Raw genomic sequence first — 18110 nt, forward strand, 5'->3', positions numbered from 1 at the left:
GCCGTACCTGTCAGAAGTTTGGACACACTTACTAATTCAAGGGTTTTTTCTTTATTGCTACTATTTGCTACATTGTAGAATAATAGTGAAGGCATCAAATCTATGAAATAACACATAGAATCATGTAGTAACCAAAACAAGTAATAAACAAATCAAAATATATTTTATATTTGAGATTCTTCAAAGTAGCCACCCTTTTCCTTGATGACAGCTTTGCACATTCTTGGCATTCTCTCAACCAGCGTCATGAGGTAGTCACCTGGAATTGTTTTCCAATAGTCTTGACGGAGTTCCCACATATGCTGGCAGCTTTTCCTTCACTCTGCGGTCCAACTCATCCCAAACCATCTCAATTGGGTTGAGGTCGGGTGATTGTGGAGGCCAGGTCATCTGATGCAGCACTGCATCCCTCTCCTTATTGGTCAAATAGCTCTTACACAGCCTAGAGGTGTGCTTTGGGTCATTGTCCTGTTAAAAAACAATTGATAGTCCCACTAATCGCAAACCAGACGGGATGGCGTATCGCTGCAGAATGCTGTGCTATCCATGCTGGTTAAGTGTGCCTTGAATTCTAAATAAATCACCAGCAAAGCACTCCCACACCATCAGACCACCTCCTCCATGCTTTGTGTGGGACCCACACGTGCGGAGATCATCCGTTCACCTACTCTGCGTCTCAGAAAGACACAGCGGTTGGAAACAAAAATCTCAAATTTGGACTCATCAAACCAAAGGACAGATTTCCACTGGTCTAATGTCCATTGCTCGTATTTCTTGGCCCAAGCAAGTCTCTTCTTATTGTTGGTTTTCGTTAGTAGTGGTTTCTTTGCAGTAATTTGACCATGAAGGCCTGATTCATGAAGTCTCCTCTGAACAGTTGATGTTGAGATGTGTCTGTTACTTGAACTTATTTGGCTGTAATTTCTGAGGCTGGTAACTCTAATGAACTTATCCTCTACAGCAGAGGTAACTCTGCATCTTCCTTTTCTGTGGCGGTCCTCACGAGAGCCAGTTTCATCATAGTGCTTGATGGTTTTTGCAACTGTAATGTTTCATATTGACTGACCTTCATGTCTTAAAGTAATGTTGGACTGTCGTTTCTCTTTGATTATTTGAGCTGTTCTTGCCATAATATGGACTTGGTCTTTTACCAAACAGGGCTATCTTCAGTATTCCACCCCTATCTTGTCACAACTCAACTGATTGGCTCAAATGCATTAAGAAGGAAAGAAATTCCACAAATTAACTTTTAACAAGGCACACCTGTTAATTGAAATGTATTCCTGGTCACTACCTCATGAAGCTGGTTGAGAGAATGCCAAGAGTGTGCAAAGCTGTCATCAAGGCAAAGGGCTACTTTGAAGAATCTCAAATATCAATATATTTTGATTTGTTTAACACTTTTTTGGTTACGACTTGATTCCATATGTTGTTATTTAATAGTTTTGCTGTCTTCACTATTATTCTACAATGTAGAAAACAATAAAAATAAAAACAAACCCTGGGTAGGTGTGTCCTAAGTTTTGACTGGTACTGTATATATATATAAAAATATATACACACACACAGTGGGGAGAACAAGTATTTGATACACTGCCGATTTTGCAGGTTTTCCTACTTACAAAGCATGTAGAGGTCTGTAATTTTTATCATAGGTACACTTCAACTGTGAGAGACGGAATCTAAAACAAAAATCCAGAAAATCACTGTGATTTTTAAGTAATTAATTAGCATTTTATTGCAAGACAAGCCACTTTATACATCAGAAAAGCAGAACGTAATATTTGGTACAGTAACCTTTGTTTGCAATTACAGAGATCATACGTTTCCTGTAGTTCTTGACCAGGTTTGCACACACTGCAGCAGGGATTTTGGCCCACTCCTCCATACAGACCTTCTCCAGATCCTTCAGGTTTCGGGGCTGTCGCTGGGCAATACAGACTTTCAGCTCCCTCCAAAGATTTTCTATTGGGTTCAGGTCTGGAGACTGGCTTGGCCACTCCAGGACCTTGAGATGCTTCTTACGGAGCCACTCCTTAGTTGCCCTGGCTGTGTGTTTCGGGTCGTTGTCATGCTGGAAGACCCAGCCACGTTTCATCTTCAATGCCCTTGCTGATGGAAGGAGGTTTTCACTCAATCTCGCGATACATGGCCCCATCCATCCTCCCCTCAATACGGTGCAGTCGTCCTGTCCCCTTTGCAGAAAAGCATCCCCAAAGAATGATGTTTCCACCTCCATGCTTCACGGTTGGGATGGTGTTCTTGGGGTTGTACTCATCCTTCTTCTTCCTCCAAACATGGCAGGTGGAGTTTAGACCAGAAAGCTCTATTTTTGTCTCATCAGAACACATGACCTTCTCCCATTACTCCTCTGGGTCATCCAGGTGGTCATTGGCAAACTTCAGACGGGCCTAGACATGCGCTGGCTTGAGCAGGGGAACCTTGCGTGCACTGCAGGATTTTAATCCATGACGGCGTAGTGTGTTACTAATGGTTTTCTTTGAGACTGTGGTCCCAGCTCTCTTCAGGTCATTGACCAGGTCCTGCCGTGTAGTTCTGGGCTGATCCCTCACCTTCCTCATGATTATTGATGCCCCACGGGGTGAGATCTTGCATGGAGCCCCAGACCGAGGGTGATTGACCGTCATCTTGAACTTCTTCCATTTTCTAATAATTGCGCCAACAGTTGTTGCCTTCTCACCAAGATGCTTGACTATTGTCCTGTAGCCCATCCCAGCGTTTTGCAGGTCTACAATTATACCCCTGATGTCCTTACACAGCTCTCTGGTCTTGGCCATTGTGGAGAGGTTGGAGTCTGTTTGATTGAGTGTGTGGACAGGTGTCTTTTATACAGGTAACGAGATATATATATTAGTGCCTTGCGAAAGTATTCGGCCCCCTTGAACTTTGCGACCTTTTGCCACATTTCAGACTTCAAACATAAAGATATAAAACTGTATTTTTTTTGTGAAGAATCAACAACAAGTGGGACACAATCATGAAGTGGAACGACATTTATTTCAAACTTTTTTAACAAATCAAAAACTGAAAAATTGGGCGTGCAAAATTATTCAGCCCCCTTAAGTTAATACTTTGTAGCGCCACCTTTTGCTGCGATTACAGCAGTAAGTCGCTTGGGGTATGTCTCTATCAGTTTTGCACATCGAGAGACTGAAATTTTTTCCCATTCCTCCTTGCAAAACAGCTCGAGCTCAGTGATGTTGGATGGAGAGCATTTTTGAACAGCAGTTTTCAGTTCTTTCCACAGATTCTCGATTGGATTCAGGTCTGGACTTTGACTTGGCCATTCTAACACCTGGATATGTTTATTTTTGAACCATTCCATTGTAGATTTTGCTTTATGTTTTGGATCATTGTCTTGTTGGAAGACAAATCTCCGTCCCAGTCTCAGGTCTTTTGCAGACTCCATCAGGTTTTCTTCCAGAATGGTCCTGTATTTGGCTCCATCCATCTTCCCATCAATTTTAACCATCTTCCCTGTCCCTGCTGAAGAAAAGCAGGCCCAAACCATGATGCTGCCACCACCACGTTTGACAGTGGGGATGGTGTGGTCAGGGTGATGAGCTGTGTTGCTTTTACGCCAAACATAACGTTTTGCATTGTTGCCAAAAAGTTCAATTTTGGTTTTATCTGACCAGAGCACCTTCTTCCACGTTTGGTGTGTCTCCCAGGTGGCTTGTGGCAAACTTTAAACAACACTTTTTATGGATATCTTTAAGAAATGGCTTTCTTCTTGCCACTCTTCCATAAAGGCCAGATTTGTGCAATATACGACTGATTGTTGTCCTATGGACAGAGTCTCCCACCTCAGCTGTAGATCTCTGCAGTTCATCCAGAGTGACCATGGGCCTCTTGGCTGCATCTCTGATCAGTCTTCTCCTTGTATGAGCTGAAAGTTTAGAGGGACGGCCAGATCTTGGTAGATTTGCAGTGGTCTGATACTCCTTCCATTTCAATATTATCGCTTGCACAGTGCTCCTTGGGATGTTTAAAGCTTGGGAAATCTTTTTGTATCCAAATCCGGCTTTAAACTTCTTCACAACAGTATCTCGGACCTGCCTGGTGTGTTCCTTGTTCTTCATGATGCTCTCTGCGCTTTTAACGGACCTCTGAGACTATCACAGTGCGGGTGCATTTATACGGAGACTTGATTACACACAGGTGGATTGTATTTATCATCATTAGTCATTTAGGTCAACATTGGATCATTCAGAGATCCTCACTGAACTTCTGGAGAGAGTTTGCTACACTGAAAGTAAAGGGGCTGAATAATTTGGCACGCCCAATTTTTTTAGTTTTTGATTTGTTAAAAAAGTTTGAAATATCCAATAAATGTCGTTCCACTTCATGATTGTGTCCCACTTGTTGTTGATTCTTCACAAAAAAATATGGTTTTCTATCTTTATGTTTGAAGCCTGAAATGTGGCAAAAGGTCACAAAGTTCAAGGGGGCCGAATACTTTCGCAAGGCACTGTGTATATATATATATATATATATATATATATATATATATATATATATATATATAGAAATTGAAAACAGTGATTATTTTGTAATAATCTAACCAAAATTACCTCAAAAAGCACTAATTGCTCAGCACTACCCCCAGGGCTCAGTTCTAGGCCCTCTCCTCTTTTCTCTGTACACCAAGTTTCTGCTCTGTCATATCCTCTCATGGCCTTCCTATCATTGCTATGTGGATGACACTCAACTACTCTTCTCCTTACCCTCTTCTGACACCCAGGTGGCGACACGCATCTCTGCGTGCCTGTCAAACATCTCAGCTTGGATGTCGGCCCACCACCTCAAGTTCAGCCTCAACAAAACAGAACTGGTCTTTCTCTCGGGGAAGGCCTGTCCACTCCAAGACCTCTCCATCACAGTTGACAACTCCACGGTGTCCCCCTTCCAGAGTGCAAAGGACCTTGGCATGACCCTGGACACCCTGTCGTTCTTTGCAAACATCAAAGCAGTGACTCGCAGCTGCAGGCTCATAATCTAGGCACTTGTCATCTCCCATCTAGACCAGTAGTTCCCAAACTGTGGGGTGGTCGGCAAGGGTGGGGTCTTTTAAAAATATATATATATTTATGAACTCAGTCCGGCTGTAAACTTACTCTTGAAAGTTGTAATAGCAGAATGCACAAGATGCAATTTCCAAATTGGGTAGTGCATCATCAGTTCCTCTTGTCATGTTCGTCATTGCATACCTTACATGCTGACCAGAGCGAGCGTGCAATCTCGCACATGTTGATTTTGTCCACCTACACCAGACGTGATAAGGATACGCAGGTTGAAATATCAAAACAAACTCTGAACCAACTATATTAATTTAGGGTCTGGTGGAAAAGCATGAAACATTTATGGCACTTTAGTTAGCTAACTTGCTGTTGCTAGCTAATTTCTCCTGGGATATTAACATTAGGTTGTTATTTGACCTGAAATGCACAAGGTCCTCTACTCCAACAATTAATCCACAGATAAAAGTGTAAACCAAGTTCGTTTCTCGTAATCTCCTCCTTCAGGCTTCTTCTTCGGACTATATGGCAGTTGGCAACCAACTCAGTTTCAATCTTTCCATCACCCACGTGGATACATGCTCCTAAACACCAATCAGGAGATGGGAGAGATGGGACTTGTAGCTCGTCATGCGTCACAAATTGAACCAAGTTTTATTTTAGCACCTGCTATGTAGACGCGCGTAAGCAGTGTGGGTGCAATGATTGAATAACATGTGTGTGTAAATTTATTTTGCAATATTCTCACGCACGCGATGTACTTTTTTTTTTAAAAGTATGGATATTGTTGTAATATGTTTGTCCCTCAAATATCACATGAATACACATTATACATGGCAATATGTATAGAATTGCAAGAAAATGTGCTTTAAAACTGCCAAATGTTCTTTGCACCCCATGACAAAATGTGTAAAATTGCAGGAAATACACTTTATACCTGCATAATTCTCTCCATCAATAAGAGGGGTGTGAACAGTTTGTGTCATGAACAGTGCTTGTGCCCATAGAAATAGACGTGGCGCGTGCATGCAGGGGGGGTGCGGGGTGTTGCCCTGAGAGAAAAAAATTGTGAACCCCTGGGTTAGACTACTACAACGCTCTGTTCGCTGGGCTCCCCTCTTGTACCATCAAACTCTGCAACTTATCCAGAATGCTGCACTCCTCCGCACACTGCACTGGCTTCCAGTTGAAGCTCACATCGTCTTCAAGACCCTGGTGCTTGCTTACGGAGCTGCAAGAGGGACTGTCCCTCCATACCTTCAGGCTATTCTCAAATCCTACATCCCAACCCGAGCACTCTGTTCCGCCACCTCTTGTCTCTTGGCCCTTCCACCCCTACGGGAGGGCAGTTCCCGCTTAGCCCAGTCAAAGCTCTTTTCTGTCTTGGTTAAATAACTCTTGCGGCATCCCCGACGCCCCCTCCCAAATAATAATAATAATACTTATAATGCTGATAATAATAAAAAGAAAGCACTTGTCTTTTCCTACTAGCACTGACTTTGCTGATGGAAAATTACCTTTATACGATTCTTATGTGTTGTTGTCTCACCTAGCTATCTTAAGATGAATGCACTAATTGTAAGTCGCTCTGGATAAGAGCATCTGCTAAATGACTAAAATGTCTGAAATGACTAATCATTGCTGGTGTCTGTTTAATGAATCCATTTGGATGTTGAGTGGGCAGTAAGGCCAGAGTCTCATATTGCTACTTTTTGTGTTAGGAGGAATACATTGGAATGATCAATGTTAAAAAGGAGGGGCTCCAGAACTGTCTGGAACAGATAAACTGACTGCAGATTGAAAACCAGAGCCCTGTGTAAATATGGACCAATTAGTTTGAATAAACAACAGTCCAAATAAGATCTCTACCAACTGTATGAATAATGTTCATTCTCTCGCTCTCCTCGCAGGGATGATGCGTTCTCGGATAATCTCAGTCAGAAGGCGGACAGCGAGGCGAGCAGTGGACCACTGCTGGATGACAAGGCCTCATTCAAAAACGACGTTCCATCACCGTGTGAACACTCCCCCGACTCCAACTTTGGAGGAGTCATGGGGAGGTGGGTAATGACTGACAAGGACTCCATATTGAAATGTAGCCCTTCTCGTTCTAGTCTCCATGTTTAACTCACTCTGGGTTACTTATATGCAGAAATATAAGATCAGTTTAAAACCTCTCCAAATGCTAATCTTAACCATTTATGGAGTAAATAGTCAATGTTTCAAACTGACCGTAGATCAGTGTCAAGGGCCAACCTAATCCTACTCTGTGTGACTGTGATGTCATCTCTCTCCTCAGGGTGCGGCTACCTTCTGACGGGGCCGCCACCCCTCGACGCCACAGTGGAGAGACCCACAGCCCTCCTCGGGGCACTGACACACCCCCGCGGGCCGCAGCCTGTCCCAGCAGCCCCCACAAGGTGGCAGTTAGCAGGAGCCGCATGGAAAGCCCAGAGAAGAGGCGCCTGGGAACATTTGGCAGCGCGGGCAGCATCAACTACGCTGACAGGAAAGCCTATCCTGAGGGCCACCCCCTGAGGCCTGTAGCAGGGGCCACACGCCACAGTAGCCTGGGGGACCACAAGTCACTGGGGGCTGAGACACTGGCAGAGGTATGGACCTTATTTCCTATCAGCCCCAGGTTCTAAAGTATTACCTCGGCCCAATATAACTGCATAACCTCTTTTCCCCATGTCCTGTAGCCTTATCAGTCATAGAACTCAGACAATATGGAATATGGAATGGAATCAATAGTGGTGCGCAAGTGATACTTTGTGTGGCCTATGAAAACGATAGCTATTTGTCTTACCTTCCCGAAATATCACACAGCAGAGCCAATCAGAGAATATTAATTCCCTAGAGACCAGAGCGAAATGCTTTTCATGGCGATGCTGAAATGAAGTAAATTACACAGAGTACTAATGATCCTTCATATCGGCAGCACAAGCCCAGCGCTGGATACATGGAAAATGAATAGAGATACAGAGGCAGCTTTAGAAATGGCAGAGCTATGATCAGTGCAGCTAATGATAGTGGTCTCCTATCAGAGCCCTATTTCAGACTGAGCCCATGTTGATGACCCTGCACTGTCAGGGCCTGACTAAACCCAGTCTTTGATCTTTAATTATTCTCCACTCATCAATTAATCTGTTATTCAGACAGAGGGAGTGTGTGGGGGATTTAGAGAGGGAGTGTATGTGTCTGTGTGTGATTGTGACAGTGGTAATGAGTGTGCAGCCATAACCTCTTGATACTCCCCATCCCGGATCCGGGATCGTGAATAAAGCCTCAGGCTCATTAGCATAACGCAACGTTAACAATTTCTGAAAATCGCAAATAAAATGAAAATAATGCGCCTGCTCTCAAGCTTAGCCTTTTCTTAACAACACTGTCATCTCAGATTTTCAAAATATGCTTTTGAACCATAGCAATTCACTAATTTGTGTAAGAGTATGCAAAGCTAGCTTAGCATTTTGAGTAGCATTTAGCACGCAACATTTTCACAAAAACCAGATAACCAAATAAATAAAATAATTTACCTTTGAAGAGCTTCGGATGTTTTCAATGAGGAGACTCTCAGTTACATAGCAAATGTTCAGTTTTTCCTGAAAGAATCTTTGTGTAGGAGAAATCGCTCCGTTTTGTGCATCACATTTGGCTCCCGAAACGAACCGAAAATTCAGTCACCAACAACGTCAAACTTTTTCCGAATTAACTCCATAATATCGACTGAAACATGGCAAACGTTGTTTGGAATCAATCCTCAAGGTGTTTTTTCACATATCTCTTCATTGATATATCGTTCGTGGAAGCCTGCTTTCTTCTCTGAATTCCATGGAAAAATACTTGCAGCTGAGGTTTGCGCACCAATTTCGGCGCAGGACACCGGGCGGACACCTGGTAAATGTGGTCTCTTATGGTCAATCTTCCAATGATATGCCTACAAATACGTCACAATGCTGCAGACACCTTGGGGAAATGACAGAAAGGGCTGGCTCATTCCTCTCGCATTCACAGCCATATAAGGAGACAATGGAAAACAGAGCCTCAAAAATCCTGCTGATTTCCTGGATGTCGTTTCATCTTGGTTTTGCCTGTAGCTCACGTTCTAGGGCACGCACAGAGAATATCTTTGCAGTTCTGGAAATGTCAGTGTTTTCTTTCCAAAGCTATCAATTATATGCATAGTCGAGCATCTTTTTGTGACAAAATATCTTGTTTAAAACGGGAACGTTTTTCATCCAAAAATGAAATAGCGCCCCCAGAGTTTCAAGAGGCTAAAGCGGGGATATTATTTTCTTCATTTGGTGCTGTTGGGCTCTACTGTGTGAGGAGAGGGACCAGAGAGCGGCTACTAGAGAGGCTAGTTAGAGAGCCGCTGGTGTCTGGAAGAACAGAGCGAGATGTGATGTCCTGCTGTACTGCCTGTGTGTGTGTGTGTCTGGGTGAAGCAGCCCCGACTTAGTGTAAATGTCAGAGACAGTCTGCAGCTCCAAGAAAGACCTACAGTACCAGTCAAAAGTTTGGACACACCTACTCATTCCAGGGTTTTTATTTTTTTTACTGTTTTCTACATTGTAGAATAATAGTGAAGACAGCAAAACTATGAAATAACAACATACGGAATCATGTAGTAACCAAAAGAGTGTTAAACAAATCAAAATATATTTTATATGTCAGATTCTTCAAAGTAGCCACCCTTTGCCTTGATGACAGCTTTGCACACTCTTGGCATTCTCTCAACCAGCTTCATGAGGTAGTCAACTGGAATGCATTTCAATTAACAGGCGTGCCTTGTTAAAAGATCATTTGTGGATTTTTTTTCCTTCTTAATGCGTTTGAGCCAATCATTTGTGTTGTGACAAGGTAGGGGTGGAATAGAGAAGATATCCCTGTTTGGTAAAAGACCAAATCCATATTATGGCTTGCCAACAGCTCAAATAAGCAAAGAGAAATGACAGTCCATCATTACTTTAAGACATGAAGGTCAGTCAAATTGGAAAATTTCAAGATCTTTGAAAGTTTCTTCAAGTGCAGTCGCATAAACCATCAAGAGTTATGATTAAACTGGCTCTCATGAGGACCGCCACAGGAAATGAAGACCCAAATAAATGCTATTTTCAACCATACAATGACCCAAAATACACCTCCAGTCTGTGTAAGGGCTATTTGACCAAGAAGGAGAGTGATGGAGTGCTGCATCAGATGACCTGGCCTCCACAATCACCCGACCCCAACCCAATTGAGATGGTTTGGGATGAGTTGGACCGCAGGGTGAAGGAAAAGCATCCAACAAGTACTCAGCATATGTGGGAACTCCTTCAAGACAGTTGGAAAAACACTCCAGGTGAAGCTGGTTGAGAGAATGCCAAGAGTGTGCAAAGCTGTCCTCAAGGCAAAGCATGGCTACTTTGAAGAATCTAAAATATATTTTGATTGGTTTAACACTTTTTTGGTTACTACATGATTCCATATGTGTTATTTCATAGTTTTGATGTCTTTACTATTATTCTACAATGTAGAAAATAGGTAAATTTATGAGTAGGTGTTTCCAAACTTTTGCCTGGTACTGTACATCATGGGAATGGAGCTGAATTCAGAAAGAAAACACCACATGTACGTTTGACCATTTATTCGAAAAGATAACAATGCATGTCTTGGCGTTAGGGCTCTGTTCCTTAAGGTTAGCTCACTGTCAGAGCGAAGCTTCATATGAAGATGATAATACAACTACAGGCAGTGAGCACGATATTCTATATCAAATACCCCAAAGGCGGAAACACTCAGCCCATGCAGGTAGAGGCTGGGGTGGTGGTGGGATATCAAAAACAGCAAGCATAGGGAGTAACAGCTAGTTACAACAGCAATGCAGCAAGACACACCAACACATGCGAGCGCGTGACATCTGGTATTGAGGAAGCATGTGTAAAACTGGTCGACTTAAATGGACCGCGTGCAATTAAAGTATGAATCCAGTTAGTGCAAAATCTGCTAATGCAATCAGCTGATGCCACCACACTCAACTTTCCCTTCTGATCTGGCTATGCTTTATTAAAAATATAATATTTTCTGTGTGTTTTGTGTATGTCAGGACATAAAGAAGACCATGACCACGGCCCTACACGAGTTGCGTGAACTGGAGCGCCAGAACACGGCCAAGCAGGCTCCAGACGTGGTGCTGGACACCCTGGACACCACCATGAAGAACCCTGTGAACTCAGAGCCCGGCAGCCCCCTCCACACCATCATGATCCGCGACCCAGATGCCGCCATGCGCCGCAGCAGCAGTTCCACCTCTGAGATGATGAGCACCTTTAAGCCCACCCTGTCAGCCCGTCTGGCCGGAGCCCAGCTGCGCCCCCCGCCCATGAGGCCCGTCCGCCCGTCCCCCACCGGGCACCGCTCCTCCAGCTCCAGTTCCTCTGGGGTGGGAAGCCCTGCTGTCACGCCCACCGAGAAGATCTTCCCCAACAGCACTGCCACGGCCAGCTCTGCAGCCAATGCAGCTAACGCAGCCGGGGACAAGTCCGGCACCATGTAGCTCTGAGGGAGAATTAGGGTTGTCATGTTGCAACTGTTTGACACAGAGGAAAACCGATAGGAATGGGATGATGCGTTGTTGATGTGTTCTCTGAGAACAGTTTGGGATGTTTCCTTCCTCATTTTGGGTTTGACTTTATTTCTTGAATTCAGGAAGCTCCTGGAGTGAGCCTGAGTTGCCATGGTGATAGCAGGCAGAGAAGCTGTAGGGCTTTGCCTATCAACACAACTCTCTGTGAAGCTTGATTTAAAACCAGACGTGAAAATAATGAATAAAATCACCTCTAAGTAAAACTTATTTTTTTATTTTTCATTTTTTACCTCAAAATTAGAAGTATGTGGCCAGGTCCGGCTTTTTAGTGATTAATTGACTGCAAAGCGTGAAGAAGTACTTGTGTAATTTTCCCATTGGTTTTCATCCTGCACTGGTTGTCCAGATGATGTCTCATCCCTTGCTGGTGGATTGGACACTCACCAATAAGTGTCTCATCCCTTTCTCTCTGGATTGGACACTGTCTACCAGCCTGTGTCTAAGAGACTGCAACCAAGATGGTCACCGGCCTTTTGGCTGTAAATAAAGACTTACTTGAAGTTGTTATGCCTTTTTGTTTGTACTGTAGTATAAGGGATGTTCAACAAAGTAACACCATAGAAACATTGTACGTATATGAGATGCGGAAACTGAACCAATATACCAATTCAATGTAAGAAACCTAACCTGTGGTAAACATGTAGTTGAACTTGTATATAGTTTATGTATTTTTTTATTTTTTTGGTATAAATGTTGTACAGGCCCAGACAGAACAAGCAAGATGTGAATGGCATTGTCAAAAAACAAACAAACAAAAGAGTCAACCTGCAAACAAAGACAACACATCAAAAGTTTCTGCTTCCTTTGTGTTGTTTTCATAATTTTCTGCTTGAACACACGTACTCGACACAGCACTGATGGTTGTGTTAAGAATATGTGGTCATGGGGATGTCAACATCATACCACACATTGTATTTATGAGTTAAAATTCCATTTGCACTCACATGGATCCTGACGTTCTCTCTATTATTCATATTTAAGACAGTAAAGGGAGTGTATTATACCATTGTTTTGCCACAGTAAGGTTTGAAGCCACTTTTATTTTGTAATACTGTGAGAATACTGTTGACCATGGCCCCTTACCCCATAGTCCCTCATTGTTCCAACAGCTCTAGAAAACTACACAATAACCTGTGTGAAGTCAGTCCACAACCAGACTGACTGATTTTGGTTACCAGGCTGATGTTGGGTGTTCTAGTGGCCAGTCCTGAGCACTGTTTGGACTGAGCCTGACGCTTCTCTAAGTTGGATGAGAGCTCACAGACTCGGTCCAAATCTGTCAGCCTCCATCCACTACAGTCCAACAGGCTTCCCCTGTGAGCCCTGTGTGGCATGGATGGTGGAGATACCCATACAAAATAGGAACTCTGCCCATCTGACCCAAATACCCATACAACTTTGTGCCCATGAAAGCTCTTCAGACACACATTTTTACATCACATTTTAGCAGATGTTCTTATCCAGAGCATCTTACCAGAGCAATTAGGCTTAAGTGCCTTGCTCAAGGGCACATCAACAGATTTTTCAACTTGTCGGCTCGGGATTTGATCCAGTGACCTTTCATTTACCGGCCCGACTCTCTTAAACGCTAGGCTACCGGCCGCCCAAATCAGATTTCATACTGTACACTTTGCCATCTTTAAAGCAACCTCTTGCCTGTTCGAGTCTGATATATGTCATGCTTTTAACATGCAAAATATGCTGGAAAGTACTGTTACAATATTCCTTTTAATCTAAAATGTGATACCTTACCTAGACATCTCCAGTGATGCTTGAGCAGTTCGCGGTAAATGTGGTGAAATAATAACAGCAGCACAGTGGTCTTACCTTCCTTACCTCTTCTCCCCGTGGGTATAACATCCTGACTGTCATGTCCCGGTGTCTCATTCCACTTCTTGTTTTTAGTCCTTCAGCAAGGAAATGTGAGCACGTACTGGCCTATACTGTAGCTGCCATGTTGAATTATATCATGTGCTGGCCCAAACCCGCTCCTGCCACTCTGCTCAGTCATACAGTTGTGTGGTTGGATTGCCTTGTATACGGCATGCCCTGCTCTGCATGTTTTATGCTGTACCATTCGACTCATACAATATGACACTTCAACAATGGCTGTTTGCGGAGTCTTTCCTCTGTAAAACACACCATTGACTTATAGCGTAGTCATGGGGGTGGGCTACTATACCCTGTTAGTCTAACCTTTTTGGAATATGAGAATACCTGTTGTCACTAACATGTAGCGGTATTGTGTGGGCAATGGAATTGAATTGTCAGCTGAGGTCGATTTAAAAAATCTGATTTAGCAGCATGAATCTCAGGCTGTGATTCCATTATCAATCATATCAGCATCATTCAGTCACTGTTGTAATGTGTACAGATCTTGATTTCATACACAGTTTACAATGAGATACATACTTTCATTTGAAAAACGTGTCATCCCTGTCTGTAGTTTGTCAACCCTGCCCTCCTCTGTCCATTACACTGTCCCCTGGTTAGATTCGAGCCTACATGCAGGGCACACAGGGACATGGAAAGCAACCAAAGTTATACACTTACACCATCTGCTGGTCATATATGGTATTGCTTAAAGTACAAGTACCCTGTGGATAATTGTCTGGTATGTGTGAACTCAAGATGGACAGATCTTTCCAACAGGAGAATAATGGGCAAAGAATTAGATGATGAAAACAAATGCATTTCAATTCATTCTGTGTATTTTATTGCAAATAAATAAGTCATATGGTTTTAATAAGAAAATCAATAAGAACATTAAACTATGAGAGTGCTCTCTGTCGAGAGGAGCTGTCACCAACAACTAAATCATGTTTTTTTCCAACAGGAATTACATAACATTTTTCTTAACCACATTTCTCATCAGTAAAACTGAAGCGTACATTCAAGTACATTTTTTCTCAAACATACATAAGCTATATTTTCAAAGATAAACATTTAAAGTCTGTGCTTTGCTTTATTTGCAAAAGTAAGATTAGCATCTTTATGTACAACCAGACTGTTCACATTTAAATGATTTTTTAAAATGTGTATTTTGTTTATTTATACCTTTTGTCTTAAATGAGTATTTTTAAAGTGCCTTTTGTGCACATCATTCATTTTTAATGAACTTGTTCAATTACTTTTTTAAACTATATGGTATGTTGTCAGTCATGTTTGGTATAAACCTTTATCATATTTTTCCCTTCAGTGTTACATCACACACATAATTTCACCTGAGGAATATGTGGAAACAAGAATGATGTAGATATGTACTGTACACTTTGCTATAGAGGAATTGCTACTCTTCAGATGTCTACTAACAGAATGACTGAAATGTAGTATTTACTTGTAGAATGTATTACCTAATATGCTCTAGGTGATTCATGGAAGGGTAATAGATTTATGAAGAAGACTACTGTACACTCAACAATAATTTCATATTTTTTTCAGTTCTCTCTTATACTGATCATCCTCCTTCATAGCTCAAGCATCATTGCGTTGTTGTAGGCAACAGTGGGTCTGTCAATATATCCTAGCTCCTCTACTTGCACGGTTTATAAGACACTTGGTGCACTCTCTTTCCTCTCTTTCCTCTCTAAGCTCTGTGATTTCTGGAATGTATGGTAAAAATAGGTCATGTCTTTTGTATGTTGGATAAGATTACAATGCTTACAAAGTGGTATTCAGAGACCGGCTGAGTGCCTATATTGGTTAGTGTGAGTTGTTGTCATACTGTTTACCCTCTTTCTCTCTCTCTCTCTCTCTCTTTAACACGTGTCTAGTGATGCTGTCTGTTCATGAGTGTCTGATTGGTTGAATCCCTTGTGATGTAATGGATGTTGAGAACCCTTATGTCCAAATAAAAACAAATGTTTCCCTCTAATGTTGACCTTTTCTGACTGTTTTATCCAGCAGGTCAAACAAATTAATTAACTATACTAGCAAATACAAACGCCCATACCTTGACTAATAGCCTTGTTGATCAATTACCTTGGTGTCTGCAGACGTGCATGAATCTCTATGAATTGGTATGCTAATAGACGGGTAATACCTAACCAATTCTGCAATTTTGGGATATTGTACCATATCGATGCTCAGCTATCTTACAGTGTCTGTGTCCAATTTGTAAGTCGCTCTGGATAAGAGCGTCTGCTAAATGACTTAAATGTAATGTAATGTATGTGTAAATAGACCAGCTAGCTCACCTCTGTACAGGGAGATCAAGCCCCAAACTTCTTATGACTGAGACTGCAGTTCCATCTGAGGCCACATGATGGAGAAACTACGGCACAAAACTACTGCTGTGCTACTTGCCGGAAATTCAGGGAGAGGCGATCTGAGTGTGGTAGAGTGGTAGAGTGCAGTGCAGACATGAGCTGTACAATTAGTTTACAATGTGTGACCTTTGAGGTTGATTATTATGTGTTAAAATAAATATAAATATAAAGTTAGATCAGCAATATATCAGTCAACAACCAACCATTTACGCATGAAATGGAGAATTTAATTTGTTCCAGCCCAGAGCCTTTTAATCATCAGAGACAAGACAAAAGCCCTGTTTATACCTGGTTCAAACATGCATGCATTGTCCTGATATTGTCCACATTCTGATTGTGCCCACATATTCAGACAGGTGTATATGATTAAAAGATGCATTGTGATCTGATTGTGATGTGATCTTCTTGACCACCTCTTGGAGGTAGTCAGGCACACATTGTGTAGACACATATGGATGGTGAAACAATCATTATCCTATTAAAAATCATTGACAGTTGGAACCATTTACTCATGGTGTCAATATGTGTCTTAAAATCTGTCAAATAATTTGCATACAGAGAGGGATCAGGAAATCTGGTCACAATGCAGACACAGTGGACGGATATCGACACATTTTTATACCATGTATAGACCTATTTTTTAAAAAGTGAGGCACAATCAGAATGTGGACAAGGACAAAGGACGCATGTTAGCAGCAGGTATAAACAAGTCTTATCACACATTAAATTATGCTCACATTTTAGAGCACTGAGGAAGTAACACTATTTTTGCCCACATTAAAGCTGTGTTGTTGACTTTAGCGTGTACGCTTCTTTTTTTAGAGTTAACCTAGAGTCTATTGACACACCGGTGCATCAATCTAAGTAACATAATAAAGAAATCCCCATCAAAGTCCGTCAATTTAAGCAGGAGATATATTTGTGCATGGGCTGTTTCTCAAACCACCGCTTCTTCCGACGTCGATCTTCCGCACTGCAGTGGAAGGTGTCTTGAGATACGTCTGTGTTTGTCAGATTATGAGACATCCCAAAAATCTGTCTCCTCACAAAAACATCTGTAGCGTCCGACCAGTTTGGCCTAAAAAAGTAAATAACTCTAACCCTAATCCTATATGTAAAGAGAAGACTTTGGTGGTGTTCTCTGTTTTGCTCTACGACTCTCACACTTGTCATGGGACTCGTCTGAAGGTAACCGACACCATACCCTCCCACCAAATGGGTTAAATATGTGTAAAAGAAGAATATATATATATATATATATATATAGGACACACACTTGAAAACTTTATTGCTTATGATTTCCTTTTGGACTGTCTTTTTTGCCATTATGAATGTTATTCAATGTGTTTCTACAGGCTATAATTATAAAGGCCAAATGCAATACTTTATTTATTATTATTCATCTTAAAATGGTCATACACTACATGACCAGGGGTATATTGACACCTGCTCATCAAATGTCTCATTCCTAAAATCATGGGCGTTAATATGGAGTTGGCCCCTAATTTGCTGCTATAGCAGCCTCCACTCTTCTCCACTCTTTCCACTAGATGTTGGAACATTGCTGCGGGGACTTCCATTCAGCCACAAGAGCATAAGTGAGGTCGGGCACCGATGTTGGGCAATTAGGCCTGACTTGCATCCGCCAAACCCAGATTTGTCTGTCAGACTGCCAGATGGTGAAGTGTGATTCATCACTCCAGAGAATGCGTTTCCACTGCTCCAAAGTCCAATGGTGGTGAGCTTTACACCACTCCAGCCGAAACTTGGTATTGCGCATGGTGATCTCAGGCTTGCGTGCAGCTGCTCGGCCATTGAAACCCATTTCATGAAGCTTCCCGACGAACAGTTCTTCTGCTGAAGTTGCTTCCAGAGGCAGTTTAGAACTCGGTAGTGAATGTTGCAACCAAGGACAGATGATTTTTAAGTATTACGGGCTTCAGCTCTCAGCGTTCACGTTCTGGCAGCTTGTGTGGCCTACCACATCGTGGCTGAGCCGTTGTTGCTCCTATACTTTTCCACTTAACAATAACAGCACTTACAGCACAGAAATTTGACGAACTGACTTGGAAAAGTGGCATTCTATGACGGTGCCACATTGAAAGTCACTGAGCTCTTCTGTAAGGCTATTCTACTGCCAATGTTTGTCTATGGCGATTGCATGGCTGTGTG

General features: G+C 42.3%; 1 protein-coding gene across 2 annotated transcripts in view; it reads left to right on the top strand.

Moving 5' to 3' along the window:
- The window catches only part of LOC135539929 (SLIT-ROBO Rho GTPase-activating protein 3), a 118831-nt gene extending 103287 nt beyond the window's left edge, over positions 1–15544 (top strand). For both annotated transcript variants that reach the window (XM_064966195.1, XM_064966196.1), the window contains exons 20-22: positions 6950–7099; positions 7339–7651; positions 11131–15544. In XM_064966195.1, coding sequence (XP_064822267.1) covers positions 6950–7099; positions 7339–7651; positions 11131–11580 — 913 coding nt within the window. In that variant the 3' untranslated portion in view covers positions 11581–15544. The remainder of the gene's footprint in view (positions 1–6949; positions 7100–7338; positions 7652–11130) is intronic.
- Positions 15545–18110: the final 2566 nt, after the last annotated feature.

The sequence above is a fragment of the Oncorhynchus masou genome, chromosome 5 (genome assembly GCF_036934945.1).
Source record: "Oncorhynchus masou masou isolate Uvic2021 chromosome 5, UVic_Omas_1.1, whole genome shotgun sequence".
Lineage (NCBI taxonomy): Eukaryota > Metazoa > Chordata > Actinopteri > Salmoniformes > Salmonidae > Oncorhynchus > Oncorhynchus masou.